At 38.2% G+C, this 25947-nt stretch overlaps 1 protein-coding gene across 3 annotated transcripts in view; it reads right to left on the reverse strand.

Annotated features, from left to right (window-relative positions):
• LOC150104992 (uncharacterized) overlaps positions 1-25947 on the reverse strand; it is a 768027-nt gene that overhangs the window by 475923 nt on the left and 266157 nt on the right. For all 3 annotated transcript variants that reach the window (XM_090395452.1, XM_090395451.1, XM_090395453.1), the window contains exon 15: positions 24839-25030. In XM_090395452.1, coding sequence (XP_090251578.1) covers positions 24839-25030 — 192 coding nt within the window. The remainder of the gene's footprint in view (positions 1-24838; positions 25031-25947) is intronic.

Raw genomic sequence — 25947 nt, forward strand, 5'->3', positions numbered from 1 at the left:
TTTTTCATCTTTAATTGTAGTCTGTTTTGGTTACCACTTTCTATTAATGGTTCTGATCATTTTATATACCTCCCTTGTTTTATGCTCTCCATAGTACTGTTCTATATTGTTGCACTGGGCTTCTAACCATTTCATCTTATTCATTACTTCTCTTCTTCTGGTACTGTTTCTGCAATTGCATCTTCTATCACCTTCATTACTCTTTTCACTCTTAGATTCGAGTTTTTTACTTTCTCCATACTTTTAAGTTTCTCTTCTAACACTGTTCTGTACCTTCTTTATATTTCTGCCTTCACTTATTCTTGCTGTATCTCTTTTATTCTGATGTTGGGGTTTATATTTCTTTTTTTTTTTTTAATTTCAACTTGATGTTTGCAATCACTAAACTATGGTCCGAGTCTATATCCACTCCTTGAAAAGTTCAGCACTGCTGTACTGATATTATCCATCTTCTTTTAATCATAATCATATCAAGCATGTTCTTAGTTTTCCCATCATTTGATTGCCACATCCATTTTCTACACTCCTTTTGGAATCTTGTGTTACAGATAATAATCTCGTGGTCCACAGCAAATTTTAACAATTTTTCACCTCGTTCATTTCTTTCTCTGAAACCATATTTTCCCACGACTCTTTCCCAACCATCATTATCTATTCCAACTTTGGCATTCTGATCTCCTTCAATAATTCCTCCTATCTACCCAAACTAGTCATCGGCAATGACTAGTTTGGGAGACTGTTGGGAGCATGTATTGTTTCTATACATGTCTCTGTCAGATCTTTGTAAAATAAGTCAATATCCTCATCTGTGCTGTCGGATATGGGTGCATATATCTGGACTATTGATATGTTAAATGGTATTGCTTGAAATCTTGCTACTATGATTGATTCGTTCATTGACTGGTTTGTAGCCTAACAGTGCCTCTCGAGCTCTTTTGTTAAGAAGGAAGCTAACTCCTGCTTCATGCTTGGCGTCATGTCCTGACCATACTACCTCGCATCCATTGATCTCTCCAGATGATGTCCATCACATCTCTATAGCATTCTCTATATCATTAATATACAAAAAATGAGTAGTAGCCATAGCATAGAGCCTTGAGGCACTCCACTAGTCACCATCATTCTCCTAGATTTCACTCCACCGTATACTGCTCTCTGGTGCCTGTCTATCAGTCCCCCTGGTATCCATGAGCAGATACATATTCATTCCATTTGCTCCAATTCTGACTTTGCAAAGTCCAGTAGTATTATGGTATAGCCCATTGGTTCCCAAATTGTGCACCACAGCACAAAATTTATGTGTGCATTATTTTTTCAAATGGATACTAAGTTGTAAGGGCACAAATATTAAGTAATTTGGACTTAACTACTTAATAAATTAATTCCTGTGTATTTCATTTTGGCCATACTGATATGATAAGGGTGAAATGAAGCAAAAAAACTTTGGGAACCTCTGGTATCGCCATTTCCCTTATTCAATCTGACTACCATTCAATTATAAAATGTGAGTAAATTACAAAGGCAGTACTTTTTTTTCACAAAGTTGTGCTCACTCTCCATTCACTAGAGAGAATGATATTTCCTATCTACCCATTCTTGAATATTACCTTTAACCAACTTTTCCAATACTTTGACCATCATTCCTGAGATATTAATTTATTAATTGATCTGTAAATTACCACTTCTGTCTTGGAGCCATCTTAATATAATAGACCTATCTTACCCTCTTTCAACTAGTTTGGAACCTTGGCAGAGCTAAGAGTTAGATTGAACAGCTTCTTCATCAGAGGCACTGTCAATTCTCTTGCACATTTTCATAGCACACAGGTGATTATGCCATCCAGTCCCACTACTGTATTTACACTGATATTTTTCAATATGCTGAGCATCTCCAGCTCATCTGCCTGAATTCTCATGTTGGCCTCTGTCACATCAGCAACTGCAAAATCTCGGCCTGAATGATACACTCTTGCAAAGTCATCACTTAGTAACTCAATTATTTCTTTTGCTTCTGTCACCTTCTTATTATTGGCAATGATTAAAGTTATCCTTCCATAATAATTCTTTCTGTTACTCACTACATAGTGGAAAAACTCTTTTTGGATTTACTTTGGCATACTTAGGTAATCTTCTCACATAATCTGATATGATCTTTCTTCAAAAAAGAGAGCTGAGTTTGTTGCATTGATTGAGACGGTATGCCCAAAAATAATTGAAATAAGTGAAACTTGGTTGTCTGAGGAGTATGTGATGTCAGAAATAGAATTAGAAATAGAATTCAACACAATTGCTCTGCAAAGTTTGCAGAGGAATTGTATTGGAGTTGATAGTGCATGCACAGATTTTGAATCGGTGTGATGTGAAGTGAAACAAACAGCTTAGTATATCTGATAGGATGCTGCTATAGGCTAGGGAATGCAGAGAATACTGATTATGAAATGTTTAGGCAAATTAATTGGGCATGTAAAAAGCAAGTGATCCTGTTGGGAGACTTTAATTATAGGAATATAGACTGGAAGGAGGAGATAGTGTATGGGAACAAGGAGAGCGACTTTGTGGAATTTCTGAGAGATAAGTATCTTAAGCAGCATGTGATTGAAACAACTAGAGGCTTTAATGTTTTGGATTTGATGATAACTTCACAAGATGTAGTTGTTAATGAAGTGTTTGTTGACACTGCTACCGGTTGTTGAGAGTGATCATGAGGTACTTGTTTGGGAAGTGATGAAACAAGAAAAGGTCACTGCCAAAAATGGATACATGTGGAAGTATAAAGGATGATTATATGAAGCTCTGTAGTCAGTTAGTATCAGAACATTGGGTAGATGAGCTAAGTGGAAAAGATGTTGACAATGCATGGAAACTCACAAGGCAGTATCTGACAAAAGCAATGTATGATTGCATACCAAAGGTTAAGCAAGTAAATAGAGCAGGAGTGAAATGGATAAACAGTGAAATTAAGCAAGCCGTGCTAGAAAAGAAAATGTTATGGAGGAAGTATAAGGCAGTTGGTGATGATCGGACCCATGAAGAGTATAAAGTGCAGGCTAGAAAGGTGATGAGCATGGTAAAGAAAGAAAGAAAATGTGCAGTATGAGAGGAGTTAACCTTGAGTTAACCTGGTCAGGCCAAGGTTAACTCAAGGGAATTTTTCCGCTACATGGCAAGCAAGAGGAAGAATAATTATAACAAATTAAGATTGGTGGATAGTCATGGCACCAGACTAACAGCTGCAAAGGATATAGTGGAATTATTGAATGAGCACTTTATCAGCATATATCATACTGATGTAAATGATCCAGCACAATATATATATAGAAGAGAAGCAAGTATTAGGAGAATTGGAAGTGAAAGAAACAGATGTGTATTAGATGTTGGTTGGGTTAGATGTGAATAAGGCTATGGGAATGGATGACATATCACCATATATTCTTAAGGAATGTGCACTACAGTTGGCTATGCCCCTGACCTGGTTATTTAATGAAAGTCTTGCAGTGGACAAGGTTCCTAAGGGGTGGAAAGAAGGCAAAATAGTACCACTCTACAAGCATGGTTCTAAGACAGAAATCTCCAGCTATAGGCCAGTTGATAACTCTGTAAAACTGTGGTTGTGGTCAAGGTGTTGGAGAGATTGATAAGGAACAGAATACAGGATTGGATTGATGGGCATAGCATTCTTTATGATAGAAAGCATGGATTTGTAAAGGTAGGTCCTGTTTTAGTAATTTACTTGCATTTTATGATAAGGTGACAAGTGTGTAAGGGAGAATCATATACGGTGATATTCTTAGACTTCGCGAAAGAATTCGATAGATTACCACATGATACGTTGGTGTACAAGCTGCAGAGGATGGGAATAGATAGTATATTGGTTAATGATATCAGCAGGTTGTGTATGATGGACCAATGGAGTGCTCCAGAATTCTGTTCTTGGGCCCCCTGCTGTTTAACTCGTTTGTAAACGATATATCATGTGGACTGACTGCGGATCTTCAGTTATTTGCTGATGATGCAAAGTTAAGAAGAATTATAAGTAGCACTGCTGATGTTAATTCTCTTCAGAAAGATTTGAATAGACTTTTTACTTGGACAAAATAGTGGGGGTTGTAACTTTAATATTAATAAGTGCAAGGTGTTGAATTTTTGAGTGCAGAAATATAAGGCTGTGTACCATATCGGTGGTGCTGTACTGCAGGAAGTGGATATTAAAGATTTGGGGGTGATGGTTGACAGTAGACCGAAGTTTAGCGAGCATATTGCTAGTGTTGCAAAGGCTGCACATTGTAGTGCTGCTATGATAAGAAGTACTCTATCATGTAAGGATAATGAAGTGGTTGTGCCACTGTATAAGGCACTGGTCAGACCACACTTGAACTATTGTGCTCAGATCTGGTCACCTGTTTTTCAATGTGATGTGGAGACATTGGAGAAGGACCAGAGATGAGTGACTAAGACAATATCGGGACTTTGGAATGCTGGCTATAGAGAGAGAGAGGGTGAAGAAATGTGGATTGCAGAGTTTGGTGGATAGGAGAAAGAGAGATGATATGATTGAGACATTTAAGTTAGTGAGAGAATTTTGTCAGATTAATCCAGAGGAGATTATAAAACGAGGTCATTCCTGGAAGTTGTATAAAATTATGGTGAAGAACATGTTTTTTATATGAAGAATTATCATTGAATGGAATGGAATGCATTACCGGAATGCATTGTTAAATGTGTTGTTAATGTAAGGAGTGTTAAGGATGTTAAGATTCTATATCAGGGGTCGGCAACTGGCAGCCCAAACAGGCATTTTTGGCAGCCCATAAAAGGTTGACCATACTTACATGGCATGTTGAATTATTTAAATAATACATTTTATAATATGAATAATAAATTAAAAATAATTTTATACCTATACTTCTTGATATCACCGTGCGACTTGGCGCAAGTCAACCTTGTGATTATCATGAGTGGGGATAACAAAGGTACTTCATCCGACGATAACCGAGATTTTGGCACACATTAAAGAACGCATTTTCGTTTGAAAATATCCAAAAATTTTATCGATGCTTGCCATAAAAGCAGGGAAATACACATATTGTGATGCAAACTATATTACTTTGTTTTTACATGATAATAATTTTTCATTGAGTTTCATTTTCATGCTTATTTCATATCTCGTACTTTAAATATTTCTGTGTTTTTTTTTAAGACTGATATAATAAAAATTGATAACTCAAATATTTTTCACTTACTATTTTCGCTTAATTAAATGCTTGTGGCCCAATTATTAAAAATAAAAGTTGAATGTGGCCCACAAGTCTGAAAAGGTTGCCAACCGCTGTTCTATATGATAAATATGTTGTCAGTTGAATGAACCTGCCACTAGTCTGCTGACTCCATGGAGAGTGGAATAATAATAATAATAATAATTAATACCAGTCACTCTTCTTGCCTGCACTTTGTAGTGCTCATGTGTATGCTGATCGCCTTTTTCTTTATATTCCTTCCAAAATGTTTTCTGTTGTGTTTTGTTTTGTTTTTTCTTTCTGCAGTTCCTGCTTTGTATATCTATTCATCCACTTAACTCTCAGTTGGTTTATCCATCTAACCCTGGGTATGTAGCCTGATATTGCATCTCTCAAGCAATCCCTAATCATTCACTATGCACTGCTGATATTCTTTTCTTGTCACATTTTATGCAATAGCACTGCTCCAAGTTGCCTCCTTAATTTGTCCCAAATCTCTCTAATTACCAGCTTTGTACAGTAATCTACTATTTCTCCAATCTTTCAACTGTCAGAATGGCAAGTTCTGATAATCGAAAGTATAATTAAATGGTTTTCTAGCAGATGCTGATTGATGTGTAAAGGTTAGTTAATTAAAGTGTTGTTGTGTTGAAGGCCAAATAAATGGTAGATTACTGTAATTCGACATACATTCATTCTTGATAGAGATTTCCAGATGTTTACCAACCTCCAAGAACAAGATTACCAGGTCACTTTTCCCACTCAGAGGCAGAGTGTTTCGACCTTGGTTATAGATACATCTTCTGATGTTATTATCAAAATCAGCACTCTCAAATCTCTGGTCCCTTCAATAACATGCCATCTCAGGTAATTATCTCTTAGTAAGTGTATAAATTCCATTTATCTTGCCTCATGTCCTTCTGCTATCCAATCAATGTCCCCATAATAATTTTTTATGTGAACCAGACCTATAGAAACAATGAACAATATATTTGTCTTACTGGCCTCTATCTCAGACCAGACAGTCTGAAATGAACCATCACTCTCTCTCTCAAACCTAAAATTCTCCTGTGTTGGTTGAAGTTCTTCAATTACCATTAGCAATATCTCTCTTGCTATCGTATTCCCTTTATCTTCTCTAAAAATACCATACTCCTTAAATTCTATCCCTATAACCATATAACTATATCATTTTCTGTCAAGCTGATCTTCCTGATGCTGATTTTTTTTGGCCAATTCTAGCTGATCAATGCCAAAAACTCTCTCTCTTTCCCTTAATTCTGATACTTCTGGCATTTGTGTACATGCTCAACATTCCCTTGAACCCACAGTCATCCTTGTGTAATGTTATTATCAACCTATTTAGATATAAAACCTGAGAAATTATTACTATTATTATTTTTATGAGCTACTCCATGGAATCCTTAGACTCATCAAGGGAGTCCCTAAACATCATGTTAAGAACTAACCAACATTTGTGCAGTAACCATTATACTTTGCTTTGAACTTATTCACATTCACAGTAAAAACAACCTAGTTCTAACACCCTTGCTAACTACACTCTTACTCAGTTTCCAAGGGGGGGGGGGCTAATTCTCCCACCACCAGACCCGTTCTGAAAAATTTCCTCTGAATTAATCTTGTAAAGATCCTTCATTAATTGATGTCTCAATCATATAACCCCCTTTTCTGCTTGTCAACCAGTTTCTGTAACTCACAAATCTTCAACCTGTTCTCGTAAGGTTCATTCCATAGACCTGCTACCATCTTGGTCACTCGCCTCTGGATCATTGCCAAGAAACACTGATGACCAGATCTGCATGCAGCAGTCAAGATGGGGCTAGATAAAGAGGAATAATAATAAACTGCTTGTCTCTGCTCATCAAAGTATTCTCCAGTAATTAAGTAATCTGATGAGCTGCTTTAGTCACTTTGCCACATTATCCATTTTCCTTTGCCCAGTCTGCCAATCTATCTAAATCATCATTCAAAATTTTGACATCATCTGTATTACCTACTTCTCTACCCAATTTTGCATTATAGGCAAACAACTAAACAGTTCCTCTCAGATCCTTTCCTATATCATTAATGTACATTAATGGTATAGGAAAGTGGTATTGCTGTAAACCCATTAATTTTATCCAACTCAGCTGTCACTGTATTATAAAATGTGAGCAAGTTATTGAGGCGTGACCTTCACAAGACCATGTTGCCCTCTATATAGAATCCCATTTCCATCTAGGTACTTTGCTCTTGACCAACTTCTCCAGTACCTTGAAAACAATTCCTCATATGCTGATTGTTCAGTAATTTGCTAAGTCAGTCTTGGAGCCTCCTTTATGCAATGAAACTATTTTCCCCCCCTCTTCCACCCCTTTGGGACTAAACCAGAGCTGAAACTTAGATTAAACAGTGTGATCAAGGGCACTGGCATTCCCTAGCACCTTCACATAAAACTTGAGCTGGTATATAATTCGATCCCATAGCTGTATTAACATTAAGATTCTGAGCACCTCCATTTCATTTACCTGATCATTTTCTATCAAGCAGATCTTCCTGATGCTGATTTTTTTGACCAATTCTAACTGATCAATGGCAAAATCTCTCTTCCTTATTTCTGATACTTCTGGCATTTCTGTACATGCTCAACATTCCCTTGGACCCACAGTTATCCTTGTGTAATGTTATTACCAAGGATATTACCAACCTATTCAGGTATGAAACCTGTGAAATTGACATTGCATAATCATTTCTGTACACCAACTCATTTGTTCCAGAGTTGTGGCAATTTACACTTGACTACATCATTCCTTAGTACTTCTAGTTTACCTGATTTTGTATTTACAACCTCTCACTGAATAACACTCTCTCCAGTCATCTAACTCAAAATCCATTCAAATGTATTCGATCAGGCATATACAACTCGTTTTAAATTTATAACCATAACAACAGTGAAGCTAGGAATGTAGTGATAATGGACAGGAATAATCAAAATTATAAGTGAACCTTCACTAAGCACTTACTGAAATGCAAAAATGGTCCCAAAAGTACCATAATAAAGGTTATTTCTTTCAAAGCATGCACTGCAGAATGGTACCACTTTTAATAAGCAAAATATGAATAAAATACACAATAATTTCTTTCACAAACACATGATCAGAGATATTCTCAATTATATTCAAAACTTTTTTTTTTCATATCTGCAAAATACTTCAAACATTTTCTGAACAGATGTGTGTTATTCTAACAGCAGTTTTTTTTTTTTTTACTGAACAGTTTGAAGTACCCTCACATTTTATCAGCATCCTCCATAAAAAAAAGCATAATGCTCAACAATGAAAACCTTCTCATGGATGCAAAGAACAGCTATTTGTTATTTAGGTTTGGTGACTATGAATTCTTGTACAATGATGATTGCACTACACATCATAACACAGTCTCCCCCACCAATGGATGATGAGCAGAGCGCTCTACATTTTAACTGCTGCTCAAACGAAAATTATAAATATACTATATACAGCACACAAAACATTTGCATTCAACTTGGTATTTTTATGGGCTACAATTTTAAAATCACATGACCCAAGAATAAGCATAATAACTAATTTAGAATTCATAACTAAAAGAAAACAAACTAAGAGCTACACATCATTATATAACTGATTACCAATTATTATTATTATTATTATTATTATTAAACCAAGACTTCATGTAGTCAAAGACTTGTCCAGGAGGTCTGTTCTGTCATACACACAGCTCATCATACTGCATCTTAAAAACATTCAAATTCTCTGCAGATACCATGCTTTCAAGTAAATGCATTCCAATTAGTTTAATCCTCCTATCAGGCACAAACTTTGTATGCTCACACTTGGATAAAGGATTAAACTAATTTTATTATTTATTAAACTAAGGAAGGAACAGACTTTGTTAAAAGCAATACTCCAAATGGCTCTGTCATTTTGAAGAACTTTAAGGGATCTCCTAAAACGGCAGAAAAACTATTTCAGATAATGACCACAAAAGGAGAGCCAACTTTCTTATTCTTTAAGAGGAGCAATAGACTCATATGGGGAGAACTCTATGTAAAAGATATAACCAAGGTCGAGCCCCATCAACTGGACGGTCACCTGGACTTAACAGAGGAAGAAAAACAACACTTATGCGACACATTGAAGTCGCTGACACGAGTAGATTTGGAAAAGAGATACCCATGGATAATGAAGGAATTTGAAAAAAGAACTTTACCAGTATATACAAACAGCGGTTCTTCTCACCCCATTACAAAACTGGTAAAAAGAAAAGAACCCCTATATGAATATTCGAATGTAACAAAACGAATCCTATTCTATCTTAGAAATAAACCTGAGATAAAAAACAAAGTCCACACAGCTGTACAGGAAAAGGGAGACGTGGCTTTGCAATGTGAAGGTGAGCTAGAGAGTCTTAGAATATGGCTCAAGTTTGGGAAAGTCACTTACGACCGAGCGGAATGGAATGAATGCTTGAAGAGAATATGGCAACTTAATGATGAAGAGTCAGTACACGTACTCACAGTGATGGAAAAAGTGGTAAAAGACTATGAGGAAGCAGTAAGAGATAGCAGGGGAAATATGACATAAAAAAATAAAAAATAAAAAAAATAAAAAAAATGCCCCTTCTAAGTTTCTTGGTTCTGTTTCTGTATGTTCACGCTTAATCCACATAGGAGGGGGCAGACCTGAGAACCCGAGCAGCGAAGGCTTACAGCAAGGCGGTGCAGCTCCTTGCGGGCTGCATCACTCGGGCCAGGCTCTTCCCCCGTTCTTGCAGTACTTTTCTGTTAATTCACCGACTTTTGTTGTTTCTGTTTATGTGTGTCCTAGTTCTTTTGATTTTCAATTTATGTGTGTCCTAGTTCTTTTGATTTTCAATTTATGTGTGTCTTCCTGTATTTGTTTTTTTCACTTCTTTCATCGGCCAGACATCTGAAGAGGTGGCTGGCCGGAGAACGCGGAGGAGAACGGATGGAGGGAGATAATGTCAGAGATCTGCTTGGTGTTGGCATTTAAGTCAGGCCAAGTAGATCGACTGAGGCCTCCTTTAACTATCTACTACTATCCACTCTATCTTTCCTCTCCTCTCTCACTATCAAGCTGACTCTCAGCACAACTTTTTTTAAATCTAAAGAGGCCAGTGATGAAAGGCATGAACTCCCATTCTACTTCAAGACTAGGTTCAAGGTCAAGTATAGCAGAAAAGACGCTTTGTAGTTGCACTACCTCTAAGGATCACCGTGACAACAGCAGAAAGCAGCGGATTCCAGCCGGAGGCAAAAGTAGTATCCTTTCGACCTGCAGTCGACTAGGAGATCCAGATTGCGCGGACGGATTTGAGAGCTTCATGCACCTGTTCCATAGAAGCGACGAGGAACGCTCGGCATTCTTCGAATTTGGCCCTTGCTAACATCTCTCTTTTTTATTTTATTTTTTTTGTTTTTTTCGATAGTAGTTAGGATTTCACATTAACAATGACATCCTTTCTGCCCAGAACTAAGACTCTCGGTATCGAGGTCAACCAGTCCATACAGAAGCGGGCATTGGCGAGAGCGCTAATTAACGAAGTAGGGGCAGAGAACATATACGGTTTCACACCGTACCCGGGGGGGGGGGGGAAGATTTCAAATAGTGGTCAAAGACAACCAAACAAGAGGGAAACTATTAAACAGTCCCGTGCTCAGGACAAACAATCAGGCCTTTTGTAGTAGGGACCCTACGCAAAACATTAAAAATAGACAGGTTTCCCCTGGAATACCTGGAAAACGAAGCTGACATCAGGAAATTGTTTGGTAAATGGGGGAAAATTTATGATATCAAAGCGGTAGAGGACGAAGAATTCAAAGGCTGGAAAACAGGAGAAGTAGAAATCCAGATAGATATGGAGAAAGAAGTTCCCAACTTCGTTTACTTGGGCCAAACCAGGGTTATGGTCAATTACCCAGGTGTTAAAAGATTGTGCTTTCGATGTAACTCTGGTGAACACCTCGGGGCAGAATGCCCAAGAACACAATGTAGAAACTGCAGATCACTGAAGCACAAACTAGAAAGCTGCACAGTACCGTGTTTTAAATGTAGGGACTTGACTCACAAAGTTGACACATACCCACACAGGACACAGGCAGAAGTAACTGGAGGGACCATAACACCGGTCAGGGCTACACCCATTGGAAAACCTCAGGCTTTATCAGGGAACGATTTCCCGAAGCTCCCCCAACAGGCTGCAAGAGGGGGAACAGCGGAGAACACAGCCTTCACAAAAATTCCAGCGGGTAAAATACCCAAGAAAACCCGCCACACGAAGGAAAAAAAACCCCAACAACGAGATGGGAAAAATTGATACACACAGGAAGGAGGAAGAAATGGTCGCGATCAGCACTCCAACAAAGCGCACAAGAGACATAGAGACAGAGGAAAAGAAAAAAGCTAAACAAAGCAGCCTACTGTCATCGGAGGACGAAATGGATAACTCCCAAATTATAGGCCAATGTGGAGCAACAGGCACAGAGCCCTTCAACGAGGCCGTAACAATGCCAGGAAATCTACCCCCGGTAGTGGACCAACCTGCAGAACCCCAACCACATATCCACAGAACGGACTCTTCTAGCGACATGAATATGGACTTTCTAGGCAACCTCTGTATTGATCTCAAGGCAAAAAGTCCAAACAGCTACGATGGAGAATCGGATGTGGTTTATGTAGACCCACAAACAGATAACAACCCCCCCCTTTCTTCTAAACATCAACATGGAATTTAAAATTGCCACTTTAAACACTGACGGACTACGCAACCCTTTTGCGCAAAGCGCTGTCTGGAGGCTAATGTTAACGCACAAAATTAATATCCTCCTGATACAAGAAACCCATTTTTATAAGCATTGGGACGTGGAGAACTTCTCGAGAAGCTACCTGGTCACCAGCTACTGGTGCTTTGGGAACGCGCACTCGTGAGGGGTGGGGATACTAATTCGCCTCCCAATCACGGGGGGTTCTTCAACGTCCAGAAAGATGCCACAGGACATCTAGTAGCGGTGGACTGGAAGTACGGTGGCCGTACCATCCAGCTTGTTGCAGTTTACGCCCCGAACAACCCATACCACAGAAGTGGTTTCTTCTCTGCCCTTGAAAACTATCTCCTGGGAGCAGACCACCTCATAGTAGCCGGAGATTGGAATTGTGTGGAAGACACACGTTTAGACAAAGTGGGCGGGAATGCAAATACCGGAACTGGCGGCATTACCGCCTTAAAACGATGTTGCATAAACTTTGATCTCGTCGATGTCTGCAGGCAGAATAACCCATCCAAAGTAGAGACAACGTGGTGCTGCGGCCAGATATCGACGAGACTAGACAGGGTGTATGTATCTCAAAACTTGGAACAACATGTTCAGAGGATACGTCACACCACAGTACACAACATGTCAACAGACCACAAAATGGTCATATTCAAAATCACACTCCCAGAGGTTATGGAAACAGCCAGAGGTCCTTGGAAGCTCCCTCCTACCTTTCCCAGTCTTTTTAGCGACCAGCTACAGAACCTTTGTGACAGATGGACAAACACTAACTGGGACTGGGAAAACTGGCTGCGTTTCAAGTGGCAGGCTAAGGAACTGTTTCAAAACTGTGGATGCGAAAGGGCCTACCAACAACGTAAACGGCTGAGGGATCTCTACAGGGAACTCGGCTGGTACCGGATAAACGAAGGGAGCGGAGTTCCCTGCGGAGATCTTATCAGACAAGTAGAAATAGAACTGCAGCAAGAGTGGCAGAGTAGAGTCGAGGACCTCAACTTTCGAACGAGACTCTATCTCAGAAATTTGGAAACGCCTTCTTTCACATTCTACAATCAACAACGGGTGGTGGCAAATGACGAGAGAACGATTTACCAGATCGAAGAGAAGGGCCAGATTCTAAACTCAATCCATGAAATACTCCGTCATTTTCATCAGCAGTATCTCAGCATCTTCTCTGACCAGCAGGGCACGGATGACTTCAGCGAGTGGGACGTCAAACGTTTTCCCGATCATCTTAGTGCCCTGCATGACAGGCCGATAACTGCAGCAGCAAAATCTGGGATTTTGCACTGCCAGCATTAGCAAACATCTTCAACGAATTCCTCACTTTGGGAAACATCCCCGAGGAATTCGTTAAGAGCTATACAATCTTTATCCCCAAGAAAGACCGAGATCGGACTTTGTCAAATAACTGACGTCCGATCTCCTTAACCAACTTAGACTACAAGATTTTTGCAAAAATTATCTGCACACGCATTAAGGGCGGAATAGAAAATATAATAACAAGCTCACAGGTCTATGGAATCCCAGGTAGATCTATGGAATTTAATCTCTTCTTGTTAAGAGACCTAATCAGACTGGCCAAGGAAAAAAAATACCCCCTGGCACGTCTCTCCACAGACCTGGAAAAAGCGTTTGACAGCGTCAACCACATGTACTTGCAGGACACCCTCAAAAAAAATAGATGTGGGCCCGAGACTTCGTTTTCAAGGGTTTCAAGAGTTTTCAAGGGCAGAGAAGAAACCACTTCTGTGGTATGGGTTGTTCGGGGCGTAAACTGCAACAAATATGTACGCGGAGGCCTCGACACAACTGTCTATTAATGGGTTTCTGACAGAACTGATCTGCATAAAGAGAGGGGTTAGGCAAGGCTGCCTGCTAAGCCCCCTCCTCTTTTCTCTAGCATTAGAACCCCTCATCAACAGAATTGAGAACACCCCCGCAATTAACGGTATTCCACTGCCCCAAGTCTCCAGAAAATGCAAAATAGTGGCATATGCAGATGATGTAGTGGCTACACTCAGAGATTCTGAGTCCATCTGCATCTATCTTGACATACTGCAAAACTTCAGCATAGTCAGTGGTCTCCGAGTTAATGCACAAAAAACTAAAATCAAAAGTTTTGGAAATTTCCATAACACTGGACTTCCCTACGGTTTAACGCTGCATACGCAGCCCCTAACAATACTAGGCGTTCCGTTTTCTGAGACCCTAGCATTACCAACTCAAAAATTACAGGAAACAAGCATGGAAAGGATAAAGCCGTTCAAACCAACCTTTTTCTCCTTTTATGGAAGAGCCACAGTAATAAGAACAATCATTACCCCAATGCTGATGCACACAATCAACATCACAGGCATCACACTGCTACAAGAAAATCAATTATCAAAAAAACTCATAGACTTCTCCTGGAATGAGAAAAAACAGGAGGTAAAAAAAGAATACCTAACTAAAACATGAAGAAGGGGGGTACGCTCTGCCCGATCTCAAAAGTCTGCTCCATGCAAACACATTCAAAACTGTACGGAAGGCCTTAAACTCAAACCACACTTCAGGCCTCCTCATTAGATATTTTATAGGATTTTTCCTCCCTCTCTTTGGGATCACGGACTATGCTGGACCCCGCGCAAGGGTTGTGCCCAAGTGGTACCGCACACTAGTGAAATTGCTCACAACACTCAGAGACAAAGGAACAGAAATCCTCACACACAAACCCAAAGCAGTATACTGGGATTTCTTCCAACTCTCCAGGCGTGATACACCAAATCTCAGGACCAACAACGAAATTCTTTTTAGAAACATTAAAAATAGCTGGGGACAGCCTTTTCATCGGGATCTTGCCTGGCGAATAGCCTACGGGCAGCTCCCGGTGAAACAGGTTAAATCCATGTATGTACCCAGTCCGTGCAACCCCTTCTGTGATGTCTGCCGAGGCGTGGAAACGGTGGAGATTTTTTTTATTTTTGCCCACCAGCCCAACGCATCTGGCAAAGACTGAGCACAGCATTGGGAATCCCGATGCTGTCACTAGAAGAGGTCGTACGTCTACAATTCCCTCCACCGATCAACAAGACCCAAAAGTTCGCTACCTTCTTAATTAACGTCTTAAAGTATCACATCTGGAAGGTACGGAAAAAATCCCAGGCAAATTTAATGTATGCAAGAATAAGGAAAGGTTTTTTTTTCTATCTACCTAAATTTCTTGCGCAAGAGAGACATTTATTAGGAGACTATAAATTTGTGAACAAATACTGCCAACCACCGAAAATATGCTTTCTCATACAGGGACGCATCAAGCCCTGTATATATCTTTAGAATCTACAAAACCCCACCTAACTCTCCCTAGGAAAAGTAATAACTATTCTATCCTTCCTCGCCACAAAGCTTTCGCTGACACGGATTCTCTTACCCCAAATAAGGGGGGTAGATCTGAGAACCTGGGCTGCGAAGGCTTACAGCGAGGCGGTGCCGCTCCCTGTGAGCGGCATCTCCCGGGCCAGATTCTACCCCATTTTAAGTCCCAATGGTACCAGGTCTGCAAGTTCTTCAAAACGTTCTTATTCATTTCAACTTACCGGACCCTAAGTCTTATAAAAATAAATAAATTAAAAAAAATAAAATAAAATCTAGTTCGGACCCTTAAGTTCGAAAAAAAAAAAAAAATTATGGTAAATTTATATATCCAGTTTGGACCATAAGTCCTTAGATTTTCAACAACAGCAGTAAATTTTAATTACCCAGAATACAAATAAGGATATTATACTTAGTAACAAAAATTACGAACAAACATTTAAACTGTAAAATACTGTTCCAAAACAGGATCAACGGATATTCTCCATAGACACCTGATTAAATCATTAAATTGGATAAATTTATATGCGAACTTTAGACAAAATTTTATGGGTAATCTTTTTTTTGAACAGATAAATTGAGATTGTGTTACAGACCAATTAGCCTAAAACAGCTAAACAGGTTGACTGAGGCCTCTTTTACCTCCTACTATCCTACTCTATCTTGCATTATTCTCCTCTCTTACTGTCTGCTGATCCTCAGCATGCTTTATTCTCCAAAGGCCAATGATGAGAGACATGAACTCCCATTCTACCTCAATAAAGGTCGAAACTAGTCTGGGTAGTGGCCCTTCCCTTAATGCATAACATTAGACATATCTGCAAGGAGATGTGTTTTGCATTATAGGAGAGACTGAGATAGGAGTGTTGGTAGCCTGCTCCACCTTTGCAATGAGTTGCCCTGGTGTTGTACCACCTTACCCAAGTCCTGAAGATGCTTTCAGGTGCAAACTTTGTTTGCTCACACTTGGATAAAGGATTAAACTAATTTTATTATACTCTAACCAAGTGAAAAATAAACTTTCAAAATGCATTCCAATCACTCATAAATCTCCATGCAAAAAACCTGCATCTCACTCCCCTGCTCACACCCTTCTTATATAGCTTCCAGGAGACTTCTTGCCTCCCCCCTCACTATTTTATGAAAAACCTCTTCAAAATTAATCCTATAAAAACCCCTTACTAACTTTTATGTCTCTATGATATCACCCCTCTTAATCCTATCCATCAGACTCTTTAAATTGCATCTTCTCATCATTTTTTCATATTCGACATTCCAGAGATCAGAAACTACCTTAGTCAATTCCCTCTGGACCCTTTACAACATCTCTTTCTCCTTTTGAAAACCAGGCTGACCAATTCTGTGCACAGTAGTCCATATGTGGCATAATCAAGGGTTTATAAAATGGAACCAGAATCTCCTTTTACAAGACAGTGTCCTTGCATCATTCCCAGAATTCATTGTATTATTATTACTATTATTATTATTACGTGACACCTCCAGGGAGTCCAAAGACTCATCGAGGGAGGGTACCTACTCTACAACTCTCTGTCTCCACCATTCAGTTCACCAACACCATCTACTGACCACCACCACTAGTATTTCCACAGGCAATCATAAACATCCATGCCCACGGTGGGATTCGAACCCGTAGCCTTTTGGCTGGAGAGAACACTAACCACTCGGCAAACCAGGCCGGCTCACAATTTTGACAATATGTGTTATATATTTTAGATGCCTATCCACCATCACCTCAAGATCTCTCATTTCCCCCACCTCCAACAATACATCCCAACCAAGAGTACAGTCTACATCCCATATTTGCTTTCTAAATTTTAAAACCTTACATTTTGCAAAACTGAACTGGAATCTCCACTAAAGTGTCCATTCACTCAATCTATTCAAATCTTCTTGTAAGGCCACATCTGCTCTACTCCTCACAGTTCATCCCAACATTGCATCATCTGAAAACAACTGAATATCCCCATTCAAATCTTCCCCAATATCATTGACATACAGAATAAACAGCAATGGCCCTAAAACAGACCCACCTGAGGCATACCACTAATGACTTTCCTCTTCTGGGATATTGCTCCCTCATACACAACTTGTTTATACCTATCAGACATTCACTCTTCAATCCAATGGACTAGTCTAATATCCAACCCCATCCCCTCTAGTCTGACTATCAACTTGTCATACAGTCATCTATCAAAAGCCTTTGCAAAGTCTAAGTATACTACTGTGTATCCATCTCCCACATTCGATGGTGCTGCCACCTAATTGTAATAAGTAGATTACAAAAACATGACCTCCCTTTAACAAATCTGTGCTGTCCATCAAAGATAATACCATTGTTGTCAACTCAATTCTGGATCCTAGTTCTCACCAGCTTCTCTAACAACTTAACCACAACACCTGACACAGAGATTGGTTTATAATTTGATGCTTGACTTCTGTCACCTCCTTTATGAAGCAATACAATCTTGCTTTCCTTTCACTCCTTTGGAACTTGACTCAATGTAAGACTCATATTAACAAATATGTCAAGGCATATTTGTTAATATGAGTCTTAACAATAACTCCCTGGCATATTCCTTCAAAATACATGGTCATATATCATCAAGTCCCAAAGCATTATTAATATCAAGTTTGCTTAATTCCTCATATACTTCTTCCTCACTCACAGTCAGTCACTCCTCCTCCTCATCAACTGCTCTCAAACTCTTCATGATGATACATTCACAAGGATGAAAGACCTCTATGAACTGCCTTAAATTATGAACATTAAATATCTCAACTATATCCTCCGCAGCAGTTGTCCTTATACCATTCCCTCCAATCATTGCCATCCTACCATAATCCTTCTTATTTTTGCTGCTACATATTGAAAGACTTCCCTAAGATTTTTTTCTTGGTTTCATTAGCTAACTGCTACTTATACTGAACTTTTGCTACTCTTACCAACCGAGTCACCCTCCTTGTCTGTTTTTTGTATTCCTCATGGAATTGAATGCCTTTTTTCTCTGAATTGCCTGCTTAATCTCTTATTTCATCCATTTCACACCTACCTTATTTAATCTTCTGACCTTCACAATACATTTAGATATTGCTTCTACTAGATAGTTCTTGAATATTACCCAAGCAACATTGATCTCCTTTCCACCCAACTCCTTATTCCATGTTACAGCTCCAAGCTGTCTCCTGAGCTTCTCATAATCACCAGTCTTGTAGTTCCACACACACATGTCCATTCCTCACAAAAGTCCTCACATGGCTGGCAACCATGCAGGTAATCACTTCTTGGTCATCTCACCGACTGGAGGGATATTTGACAGTCATTTATAATAACATCCTCTGATATGATGATCAAATCCAAGACCCTCAATATTCGTGTGTGCCCTCTGTTACGTATTGCTTGAGGTAGTTGTCACTCAAAAACTCGAGAAACTCATTTTCTTTACTTCCAGTTACTATCTCATTATCCAAATCTATATTGCTTTAATTAAAATTACCCATAGTGATCACCCTTTTTCCATTTGCTCTACTAATTTGCTTATACATTTCCTGGTCACTACCCTCCATATTACCAAATGCAACATTCAACAACATATTTCATTCTATTCACCTCTATCTCATACTATACCGTCCTGTTTCAAAATCACTACCACTATTCCCCCCCCCCCCCTCTATCTCTACCTTGTATGGATATAATTCTTTTTCTATCATTAATAGCACTCTACCTCCCTTTTTTTTTTCTTCACAAAATACATCATATCCTTTTATCTCTATTCCCATCAGGATGTCATCTTTATCCGACCATGTTTCACTTATGCGAACTATTTTAGGGTAAACAATCTCAATCAATGCAACAATTTCATTTTCCTTGTGTCTGATACTTCTGGTATTCACATACTAATATAACAGCTCATTCCACTGATACCACTCATTTCAATGATACCATTGATTAGATGTGACTTCTCCATACTTTAATTAAGTCATTTCTTTTTCTCCTTACTCGTCCTAGAGCCCTCTTCAAATCCACCATTTTCTCCTACATCCCAGGTCATCCTGTCCCCTTTTTGTCTACACATCCATTCACATCCTCTTGGAGTATACTCCTTTCTCATGCTGTGTTCTCCTGTCCACTCTGAGTCTCCTTGTTTATCTGCTTGTCTTGCACATTTGTTCTCTCATTCTCTGCACCCATGCTACTCACATCTTCATTCATAAGCACCACTTCAATCTCTCCTTCCTTCCTTACTCTTCTGTTCTTTCACATCACTTCTTACTTGCTCAGATTCATTCTCTGCACTCATTACTCCCTTGCAGCAGCAGCAGTCTCTCCAAATGACTCACAACAAAAAACATTCAAATGCAGTACATCATCTTATACAGTTCAATTCTTCCTTCAAACTCATTCTACACATTAACAAACTGCACTCCTTTCTGTTGACACATTTCTGTTATCATGTCATTCATAATTCTTGCTACCTGCCTCATCTCATCTGGGCAATACAGTGACTAATTTTCCTACTATAGTATTATCTTTTATCCTTCTGAAACAACCTCTAGATATCCAATCTTCTATTCTCTTTCTCCCCAGTCAAGTGATTTGTTCCTACTACCACTACCACTACCAACTCCTTTGCACTTTTAGTCCTCATATCCAATGCTTAAATCACTCTATTCATTTTATCTCCAGGAAAAAAAAACTTGTGCATATACAATGCCCCTTGAGGGTCTTTTTTTACATTTTCATAATGACAGCATTTGTTTTTGTCTTCTTCACTCTTCCATACATATCTACAATGCTCTTCATTTCACTCCATATCTACCTGATCTCTCCTCATCTTCACCAATTCAAATTTCAAATTTTGTGCCCTTTTTTTGCTATCATTCACTCTCGCTATTTTATCGCCAGTCACACACTTGATAGCCATTAATCACACTTGTCACCTTATCATTAACTGCACTTTGTTTTACAATGTCATTATAGCCCACTTTATCATTAATTTCACTGATTTTTTAATGTTGTATAAATTTTTACCTACTTTATTGTTAATCGATCTTTTTTCTGCAGTATCATTTCTAGACACTCTTGGAACATTCTTCTTCTTATTATTATTATTATTATGTGACACCTCCAGGGAGAGTGTGCCAACAGCATCGAACGATTGATCCCTTCCAACTACTAACCATGCTCAAACTTGCTTAACTTTTTGCGAACCATTAGTAGCAGAGGCTCTACCAATCGACCAACCTTTGCTGGCAACATTAGCATAATCTTCATGCGTCAGTTACGTCGCCATGTTCCCTAAGTGTGTTTAAACTCAAATTTAAGCAAGTCACATGGTCCATCAGAATACCACACTTCCTCCATACCCACACTCATTTTTTCTCTTATTCAGCCTCTCCACATAAGCATCTGTGACATCTCCCCAAAATCAAGTGGCATTAACGACATATACTTATCAAAAATGATGCAATGTTGTGAGTGTAATATGCATGTCTGGCAGAGTGTAAGAGATGTGTTTGTGGTGAGAGAGAGAGAGAGAGAGAGAATGAATGGGAGATGAGAGAAAGTATGGATTTGTAGGAAGTGAAATGTATTTTTAGACCACAAGGTAATGAATGCAAAACACACTGAAAAGATATAAGATGGAATAAATGAAAGAAATAGAAATGAAACGGAAGGTAGTGAAACTGATGGAGTGAAAGAATGCAAGAACATAGAAGTGAAAGTTAGTGATAAGGGAGCAAAAGAAAGTATGAATGAGGAAACGTAAGTAAGGTGCAGAAGAACAAAAGGTAATGAGAATGCAGGAGTGACAGAGAATGAAATTGTTGGAATGCAAGATTCGAGGAAACAGTTACTGAAATGCAAAATGAAATAAGGAATATGTGGTGCAATGTTAGACATTTAGTGGAAACTAATGAAAGTATGCAAGAGAAGAGAAGGAAAGAAAAAAGAGTAAAAGAGGTGATGAGTGACTCCAGGAGAGTAGTATATAGCGATTCCATAGCTAGAGGAATAGTTAATGAGAGAGTCCATAAGATCTGCTATCCAGGAAGTAGAATAAGTAGGATAATTCATGTGTTGGGCATGAGGAAAAACAAGCAAGAGAAAGCTAGTGGTGATCGTAGAGAGAAATGATCTAAGTGGACATAAGGAGCATATGAGGGTGAATATCAGAAGGTTATTGAGAAGAGTGAAAGTTAACAGTGTAGCGGGAAAGGTTGTCAGTGTGTTGCCGAGGTATGACAATGATGAGTTGTGACAGAGAACCAAATTCATGAATAGAGTATGCAAGTGGAGCTGTGTGAGGAGATGGGAGTACAGTTTGTAAATGTATGGCATGTGGTTGAGGGAAGAATAAAATTATACAGATGTCATGGTTGCATTTGAATGGCTTTGGAGTGAGTGCAGAAAAAAATGTTGTTGGATGGAAGTGCAGTGTGTGACACATGCAAGACATCAGAAGCAAGAGATGAAGTGAAAAATCAGGAGAATAGTATTGAAGAGACAGAAATGCTTGGTAGTGAAAACAGTAGTAGTGTAAGAGATGAGGAGAGAACGGGAATGCAAGAGGAACAGGGAAACAGAGTGGGGAGCCGAGGTGGATGGGGAGATGTGACATAGGGAGAGTAGATGTTGAAAGTAGCAGTGAAAGTGTGTATGAAGATGGAGTATATTACAATGTGGGTGGGGAAGTTGAGACTAAGCAGGTATATGTGGTAAGTGGTGATAAAGGTGATTGGGCAGGTGTGGTGGGGAAATCACAACCAACAAGTGGCTTGGACTGGTTATAGACCTAAAATGAATTACTGTGTTTGTTTACAAATGTCAGAATTATCAGAAATAAGGGAGATGAAATGGTTTCACTGATTGAGTTTATTCACACCAAAATCATTGCAATAAGTGAAACATGGTTGAATGAAGATGACATTCTAGTGAGAATAAAAATGGAAGGATACAGTATTTTTTCGCTAGATAGAAAGAACATGAAGGGACGGGGGGTGCTGCTGATGATCACAAGGGAATTATGTCCACATAAGGTAGACATAAAAGAGGAAAATATGGCAGTGGTTATGAGTCAGTGTAATGTGGAGGTTAACAGGAAGACATATTTAGTTGGATGCTGCTATAGGCCAGGAATGTGGAGGGTGATGATGAAGAAATGTATAAGCGACTTTGGTTAGTGAAAATAAGTGAAGGATAATTATTACAGGTTTTAATTATTTGATTTTAATTATAGTAGAAAAGATTGGAATACAGAGATAGCATTTGAGAATAAGGAAATGGATTTCTCAAGTTCTTGAGAGATAACTCACTTAGCCAGCAGGTAAAGGAGGGCACATGAAAATCAAGAGTTTTAGATTTGATCATTTCATCAGTGGATGTAATTACGAGTGGGGTTTCGCACTTTCCTCCAGTTGGTGAGAGTGATCATGAAGTAATCACCATGATTGTGGATAGACATATGCAAACTTTTATGAGGATAATCTGAAAAGTGCTCGGCCTAACAATGAAAAAACGAATTTATAATTTCAAAACCATTTTTATTTTTCAACATAATCTCCCTTAAGACTAATACATTTCTTCCAGCAATGTACCAGTGCCATTATCCCATTCCTGTAGTGTTTCTCAGTAAGATCTGCAAAATAATTCGAAGAAAAACGCTAACCAGTGAGGAACAGTTTTAGTTTTGAGAAGAGATAGAAGTCAGAGGGAGCCAAATCTGCAGAATAGGGGGGATGTTCCACCAATTCATAGTGCAGATTCCTTAATTTTCCCATTGCCAAAACACCTTTGTGGGCAGGTGCATTGTCCTAATAAAAGATGATTTTTTTCTTCTGCAAACCAGGTCTTTTCTCACAAATTTTTTCATCTAGTCTGGTTAAGAGATCGGAATTAAATTCCCCAGTTATTGTTTTGCCCTTTTCAAGATAATTAATATTTGGGATGCCTTTAGCATCCCAAACCACCGATGCCATGTCCTTTCCTGCTGATGGAACTGACTTTGTTTTCTTTGGTGCTGAACAACTGGTTTCTGTCCACTGTTTTGACTGCTGTTTGGATTCTGGTGTGTAATGGTGAATCCAAGTCTCATCCATAATAATAAATCGATCCACAAAATCAGTTTTATTCTTTTTAAAACGCTCCAAGCACTGTTCAGAGATTTTCATGTGAGTGCATTTTTGATCTGCTGTGAGCAAGCATGCCACCCATCTTGCGCAAAGCTTTTTCATGTGTAATACTTCAAGCAAAATATATCCTACATGTTCTTTTGAAATACTTATAGTCTCAGCAATTTCACGCACTTTGACTCCCTGGTCATCCAATACCATGTCGTGCACTTGATCAATGATTTCTGGTGTTACATTTTTTGGACATCCTTCACATGGATCATCTTCAAGGCTGGTATGGCCATGTTTAAACTCAACAGCCCATAATATAAGAAAAAAAAGTAAAAGTAAAAGATATGGTAGTTCTTGTTGGAAGTAATAATTTAAGTAGTGATAAATATAGTATGAGAGCGGATGCGAAAGGACTGTTGGAAAAAGTGAGAAAGTAAAAATTATTGGTTTTCTACTGAGACACAACCAAGTTAAAAAGGAAGACAATGATAGCAAATGATTCGATGCACAGCTTGTGCGAAGCATCGAATCATTTGATATAGTGAAGAAAGGCTATCATTGAATCTTTTGCTATCAGAAGAAATGAATATGAGTTTTTGGATGTATGGAGTAAGTCTGATTGTAGAAAAGACTTGTATAAAAAGGGACAGCCTGCACTTGCATGGATTAAGTAGTGATAAATATAGTATGAGAATGTGTGTTATTCAGCTATGGAATGCAGATATGATAATTATATGACTCTCATTAAGCATGGCTATGTATCTAGAGAAGGGGATGGAAATGTACACTTTGGGGTATGATATGACTGGATGTGACATACTCTCCAACTGGACAGAATTGTTTTCACTATTTGTGGGCTAGGTCAATATATCTTATTGGAATGTCATGCATTATTTTGTTTAGTTGCTTGTGTACAGTCTGTGCCTACTTTGTCCTCATAAAGTAAACATAACAAAGTAACTGTGTCATTGCATTTCAAACTTGCTACTACATCAATGCATAAACAAGCACCATCTACAATAACTTCCACATAATGTTTACTAAAATATTATTTTTAAAAAACTATACAAACTTTTTATATATTAAAAAATATATATATAAATATATAAAAAAATAAACACACACACACACACACATATATATATATATATCTTGTGTCTATATGTATACTTGCATGTGTATGTGTAGAGAGAGATAGAGAGAAAAATACATTTTTTAAATATACTTCTTTTTTTTTAGTGATACTTCATTTTTTTTTTTTATATCAATGCAAAGTTACCTCATGGAAATTTTTGAAAAATGTAATCATCATTGATGTCAGAACTTGAAATTCAGAAATTTTATTCTGTAACTGTTGATATATTTTGTACAGTTCTTCAATGAATTTTTGCTGCTGTTCAACTTGATTGTCACCTTTTCGAGACAGAACTTCACTCTTCTTAATATGAGTCTCAACTTCTGTCTGGATTTTCTAATAATAAAAGCATTGATATTTTTAAATACAATGAAGGAGAAAAAAAAAAATATATATATATATATGTTTGTATGTAGCACACTACAAGAAAATGTATTTTAAGCATTTCAATTTATTTTTTTCTTATGTTACTCTGACCCACATGCACGTATGAGATCAGTGAATTTAAATTGCTAATTACACTGAAAATTGGAAAGGAAGAAGAAGAAATTCAATAACATTTCTGAATGCTGCAATTTTTAGAGAATACATCTTCAATCATCTCTATGGCATATGTTATGCATATGATATATTCCCCATCCGGTCCTACTTCAAATCAGAACTATTAGAATTTCTTTTAGAAGATTAATAACTGTCATCCTCCAATAAAATTTACCTTAGAAAAAGAAAAAAATACATAAAAACTGGTTACCTTTTTAGTTTTCCTTCCTAAATGTGCTTACCTACATAGGCAGACATATGTGTAAAAAAAAAAAAATTAATACATCATCCTTCATAAAGATATGGTATCATGAAAATTTAGTTAAGCAGAATGCACATCACTACTTGCTTCTAAAAGTTATCTGAACCATTGCAATAGTTAAAAGAAATATAAAATGGGAATCTCATCCACAGATATTGAGAACATTTCAGTATATCATTCAACAAGATCTGTAGTTCTGTTACCTTCCATTATTTTGGTTGAACTAACAGCTCAATACAAAAAAGGACTGATAAACACAAGGGGTTTACTGGCCATATCAACTCCACAAATTTAGACTGGCACTGTATGATGCTGAAATTCAGCATGGACTCCTTTGAAATAACAGAAAGTTAACTCAGAAAGCATTTAGACACAAATGTCTATTTCAGGAGAGTTCAAGAGACCCTTTTGCATTATCATTTCTCATGAACTGGAATAATGGATTAACCAT

The sequence above is a fragment of the Typopeltis vanoorti genome, chromosome 7 (genome assembly GCF_054136105.1).
Source record: "Typopeltis vanoorti isolate ZY-2024b chromosome 7, IOZ_Tvanoo_1.0, whole genome shotgun sequence".
NCBI lineage: Eukaryota > Metazoa > Arthropoda > Arachnida > Uropygi > Thelyphonidae > Typopeltis > Typopeltis vanoorti.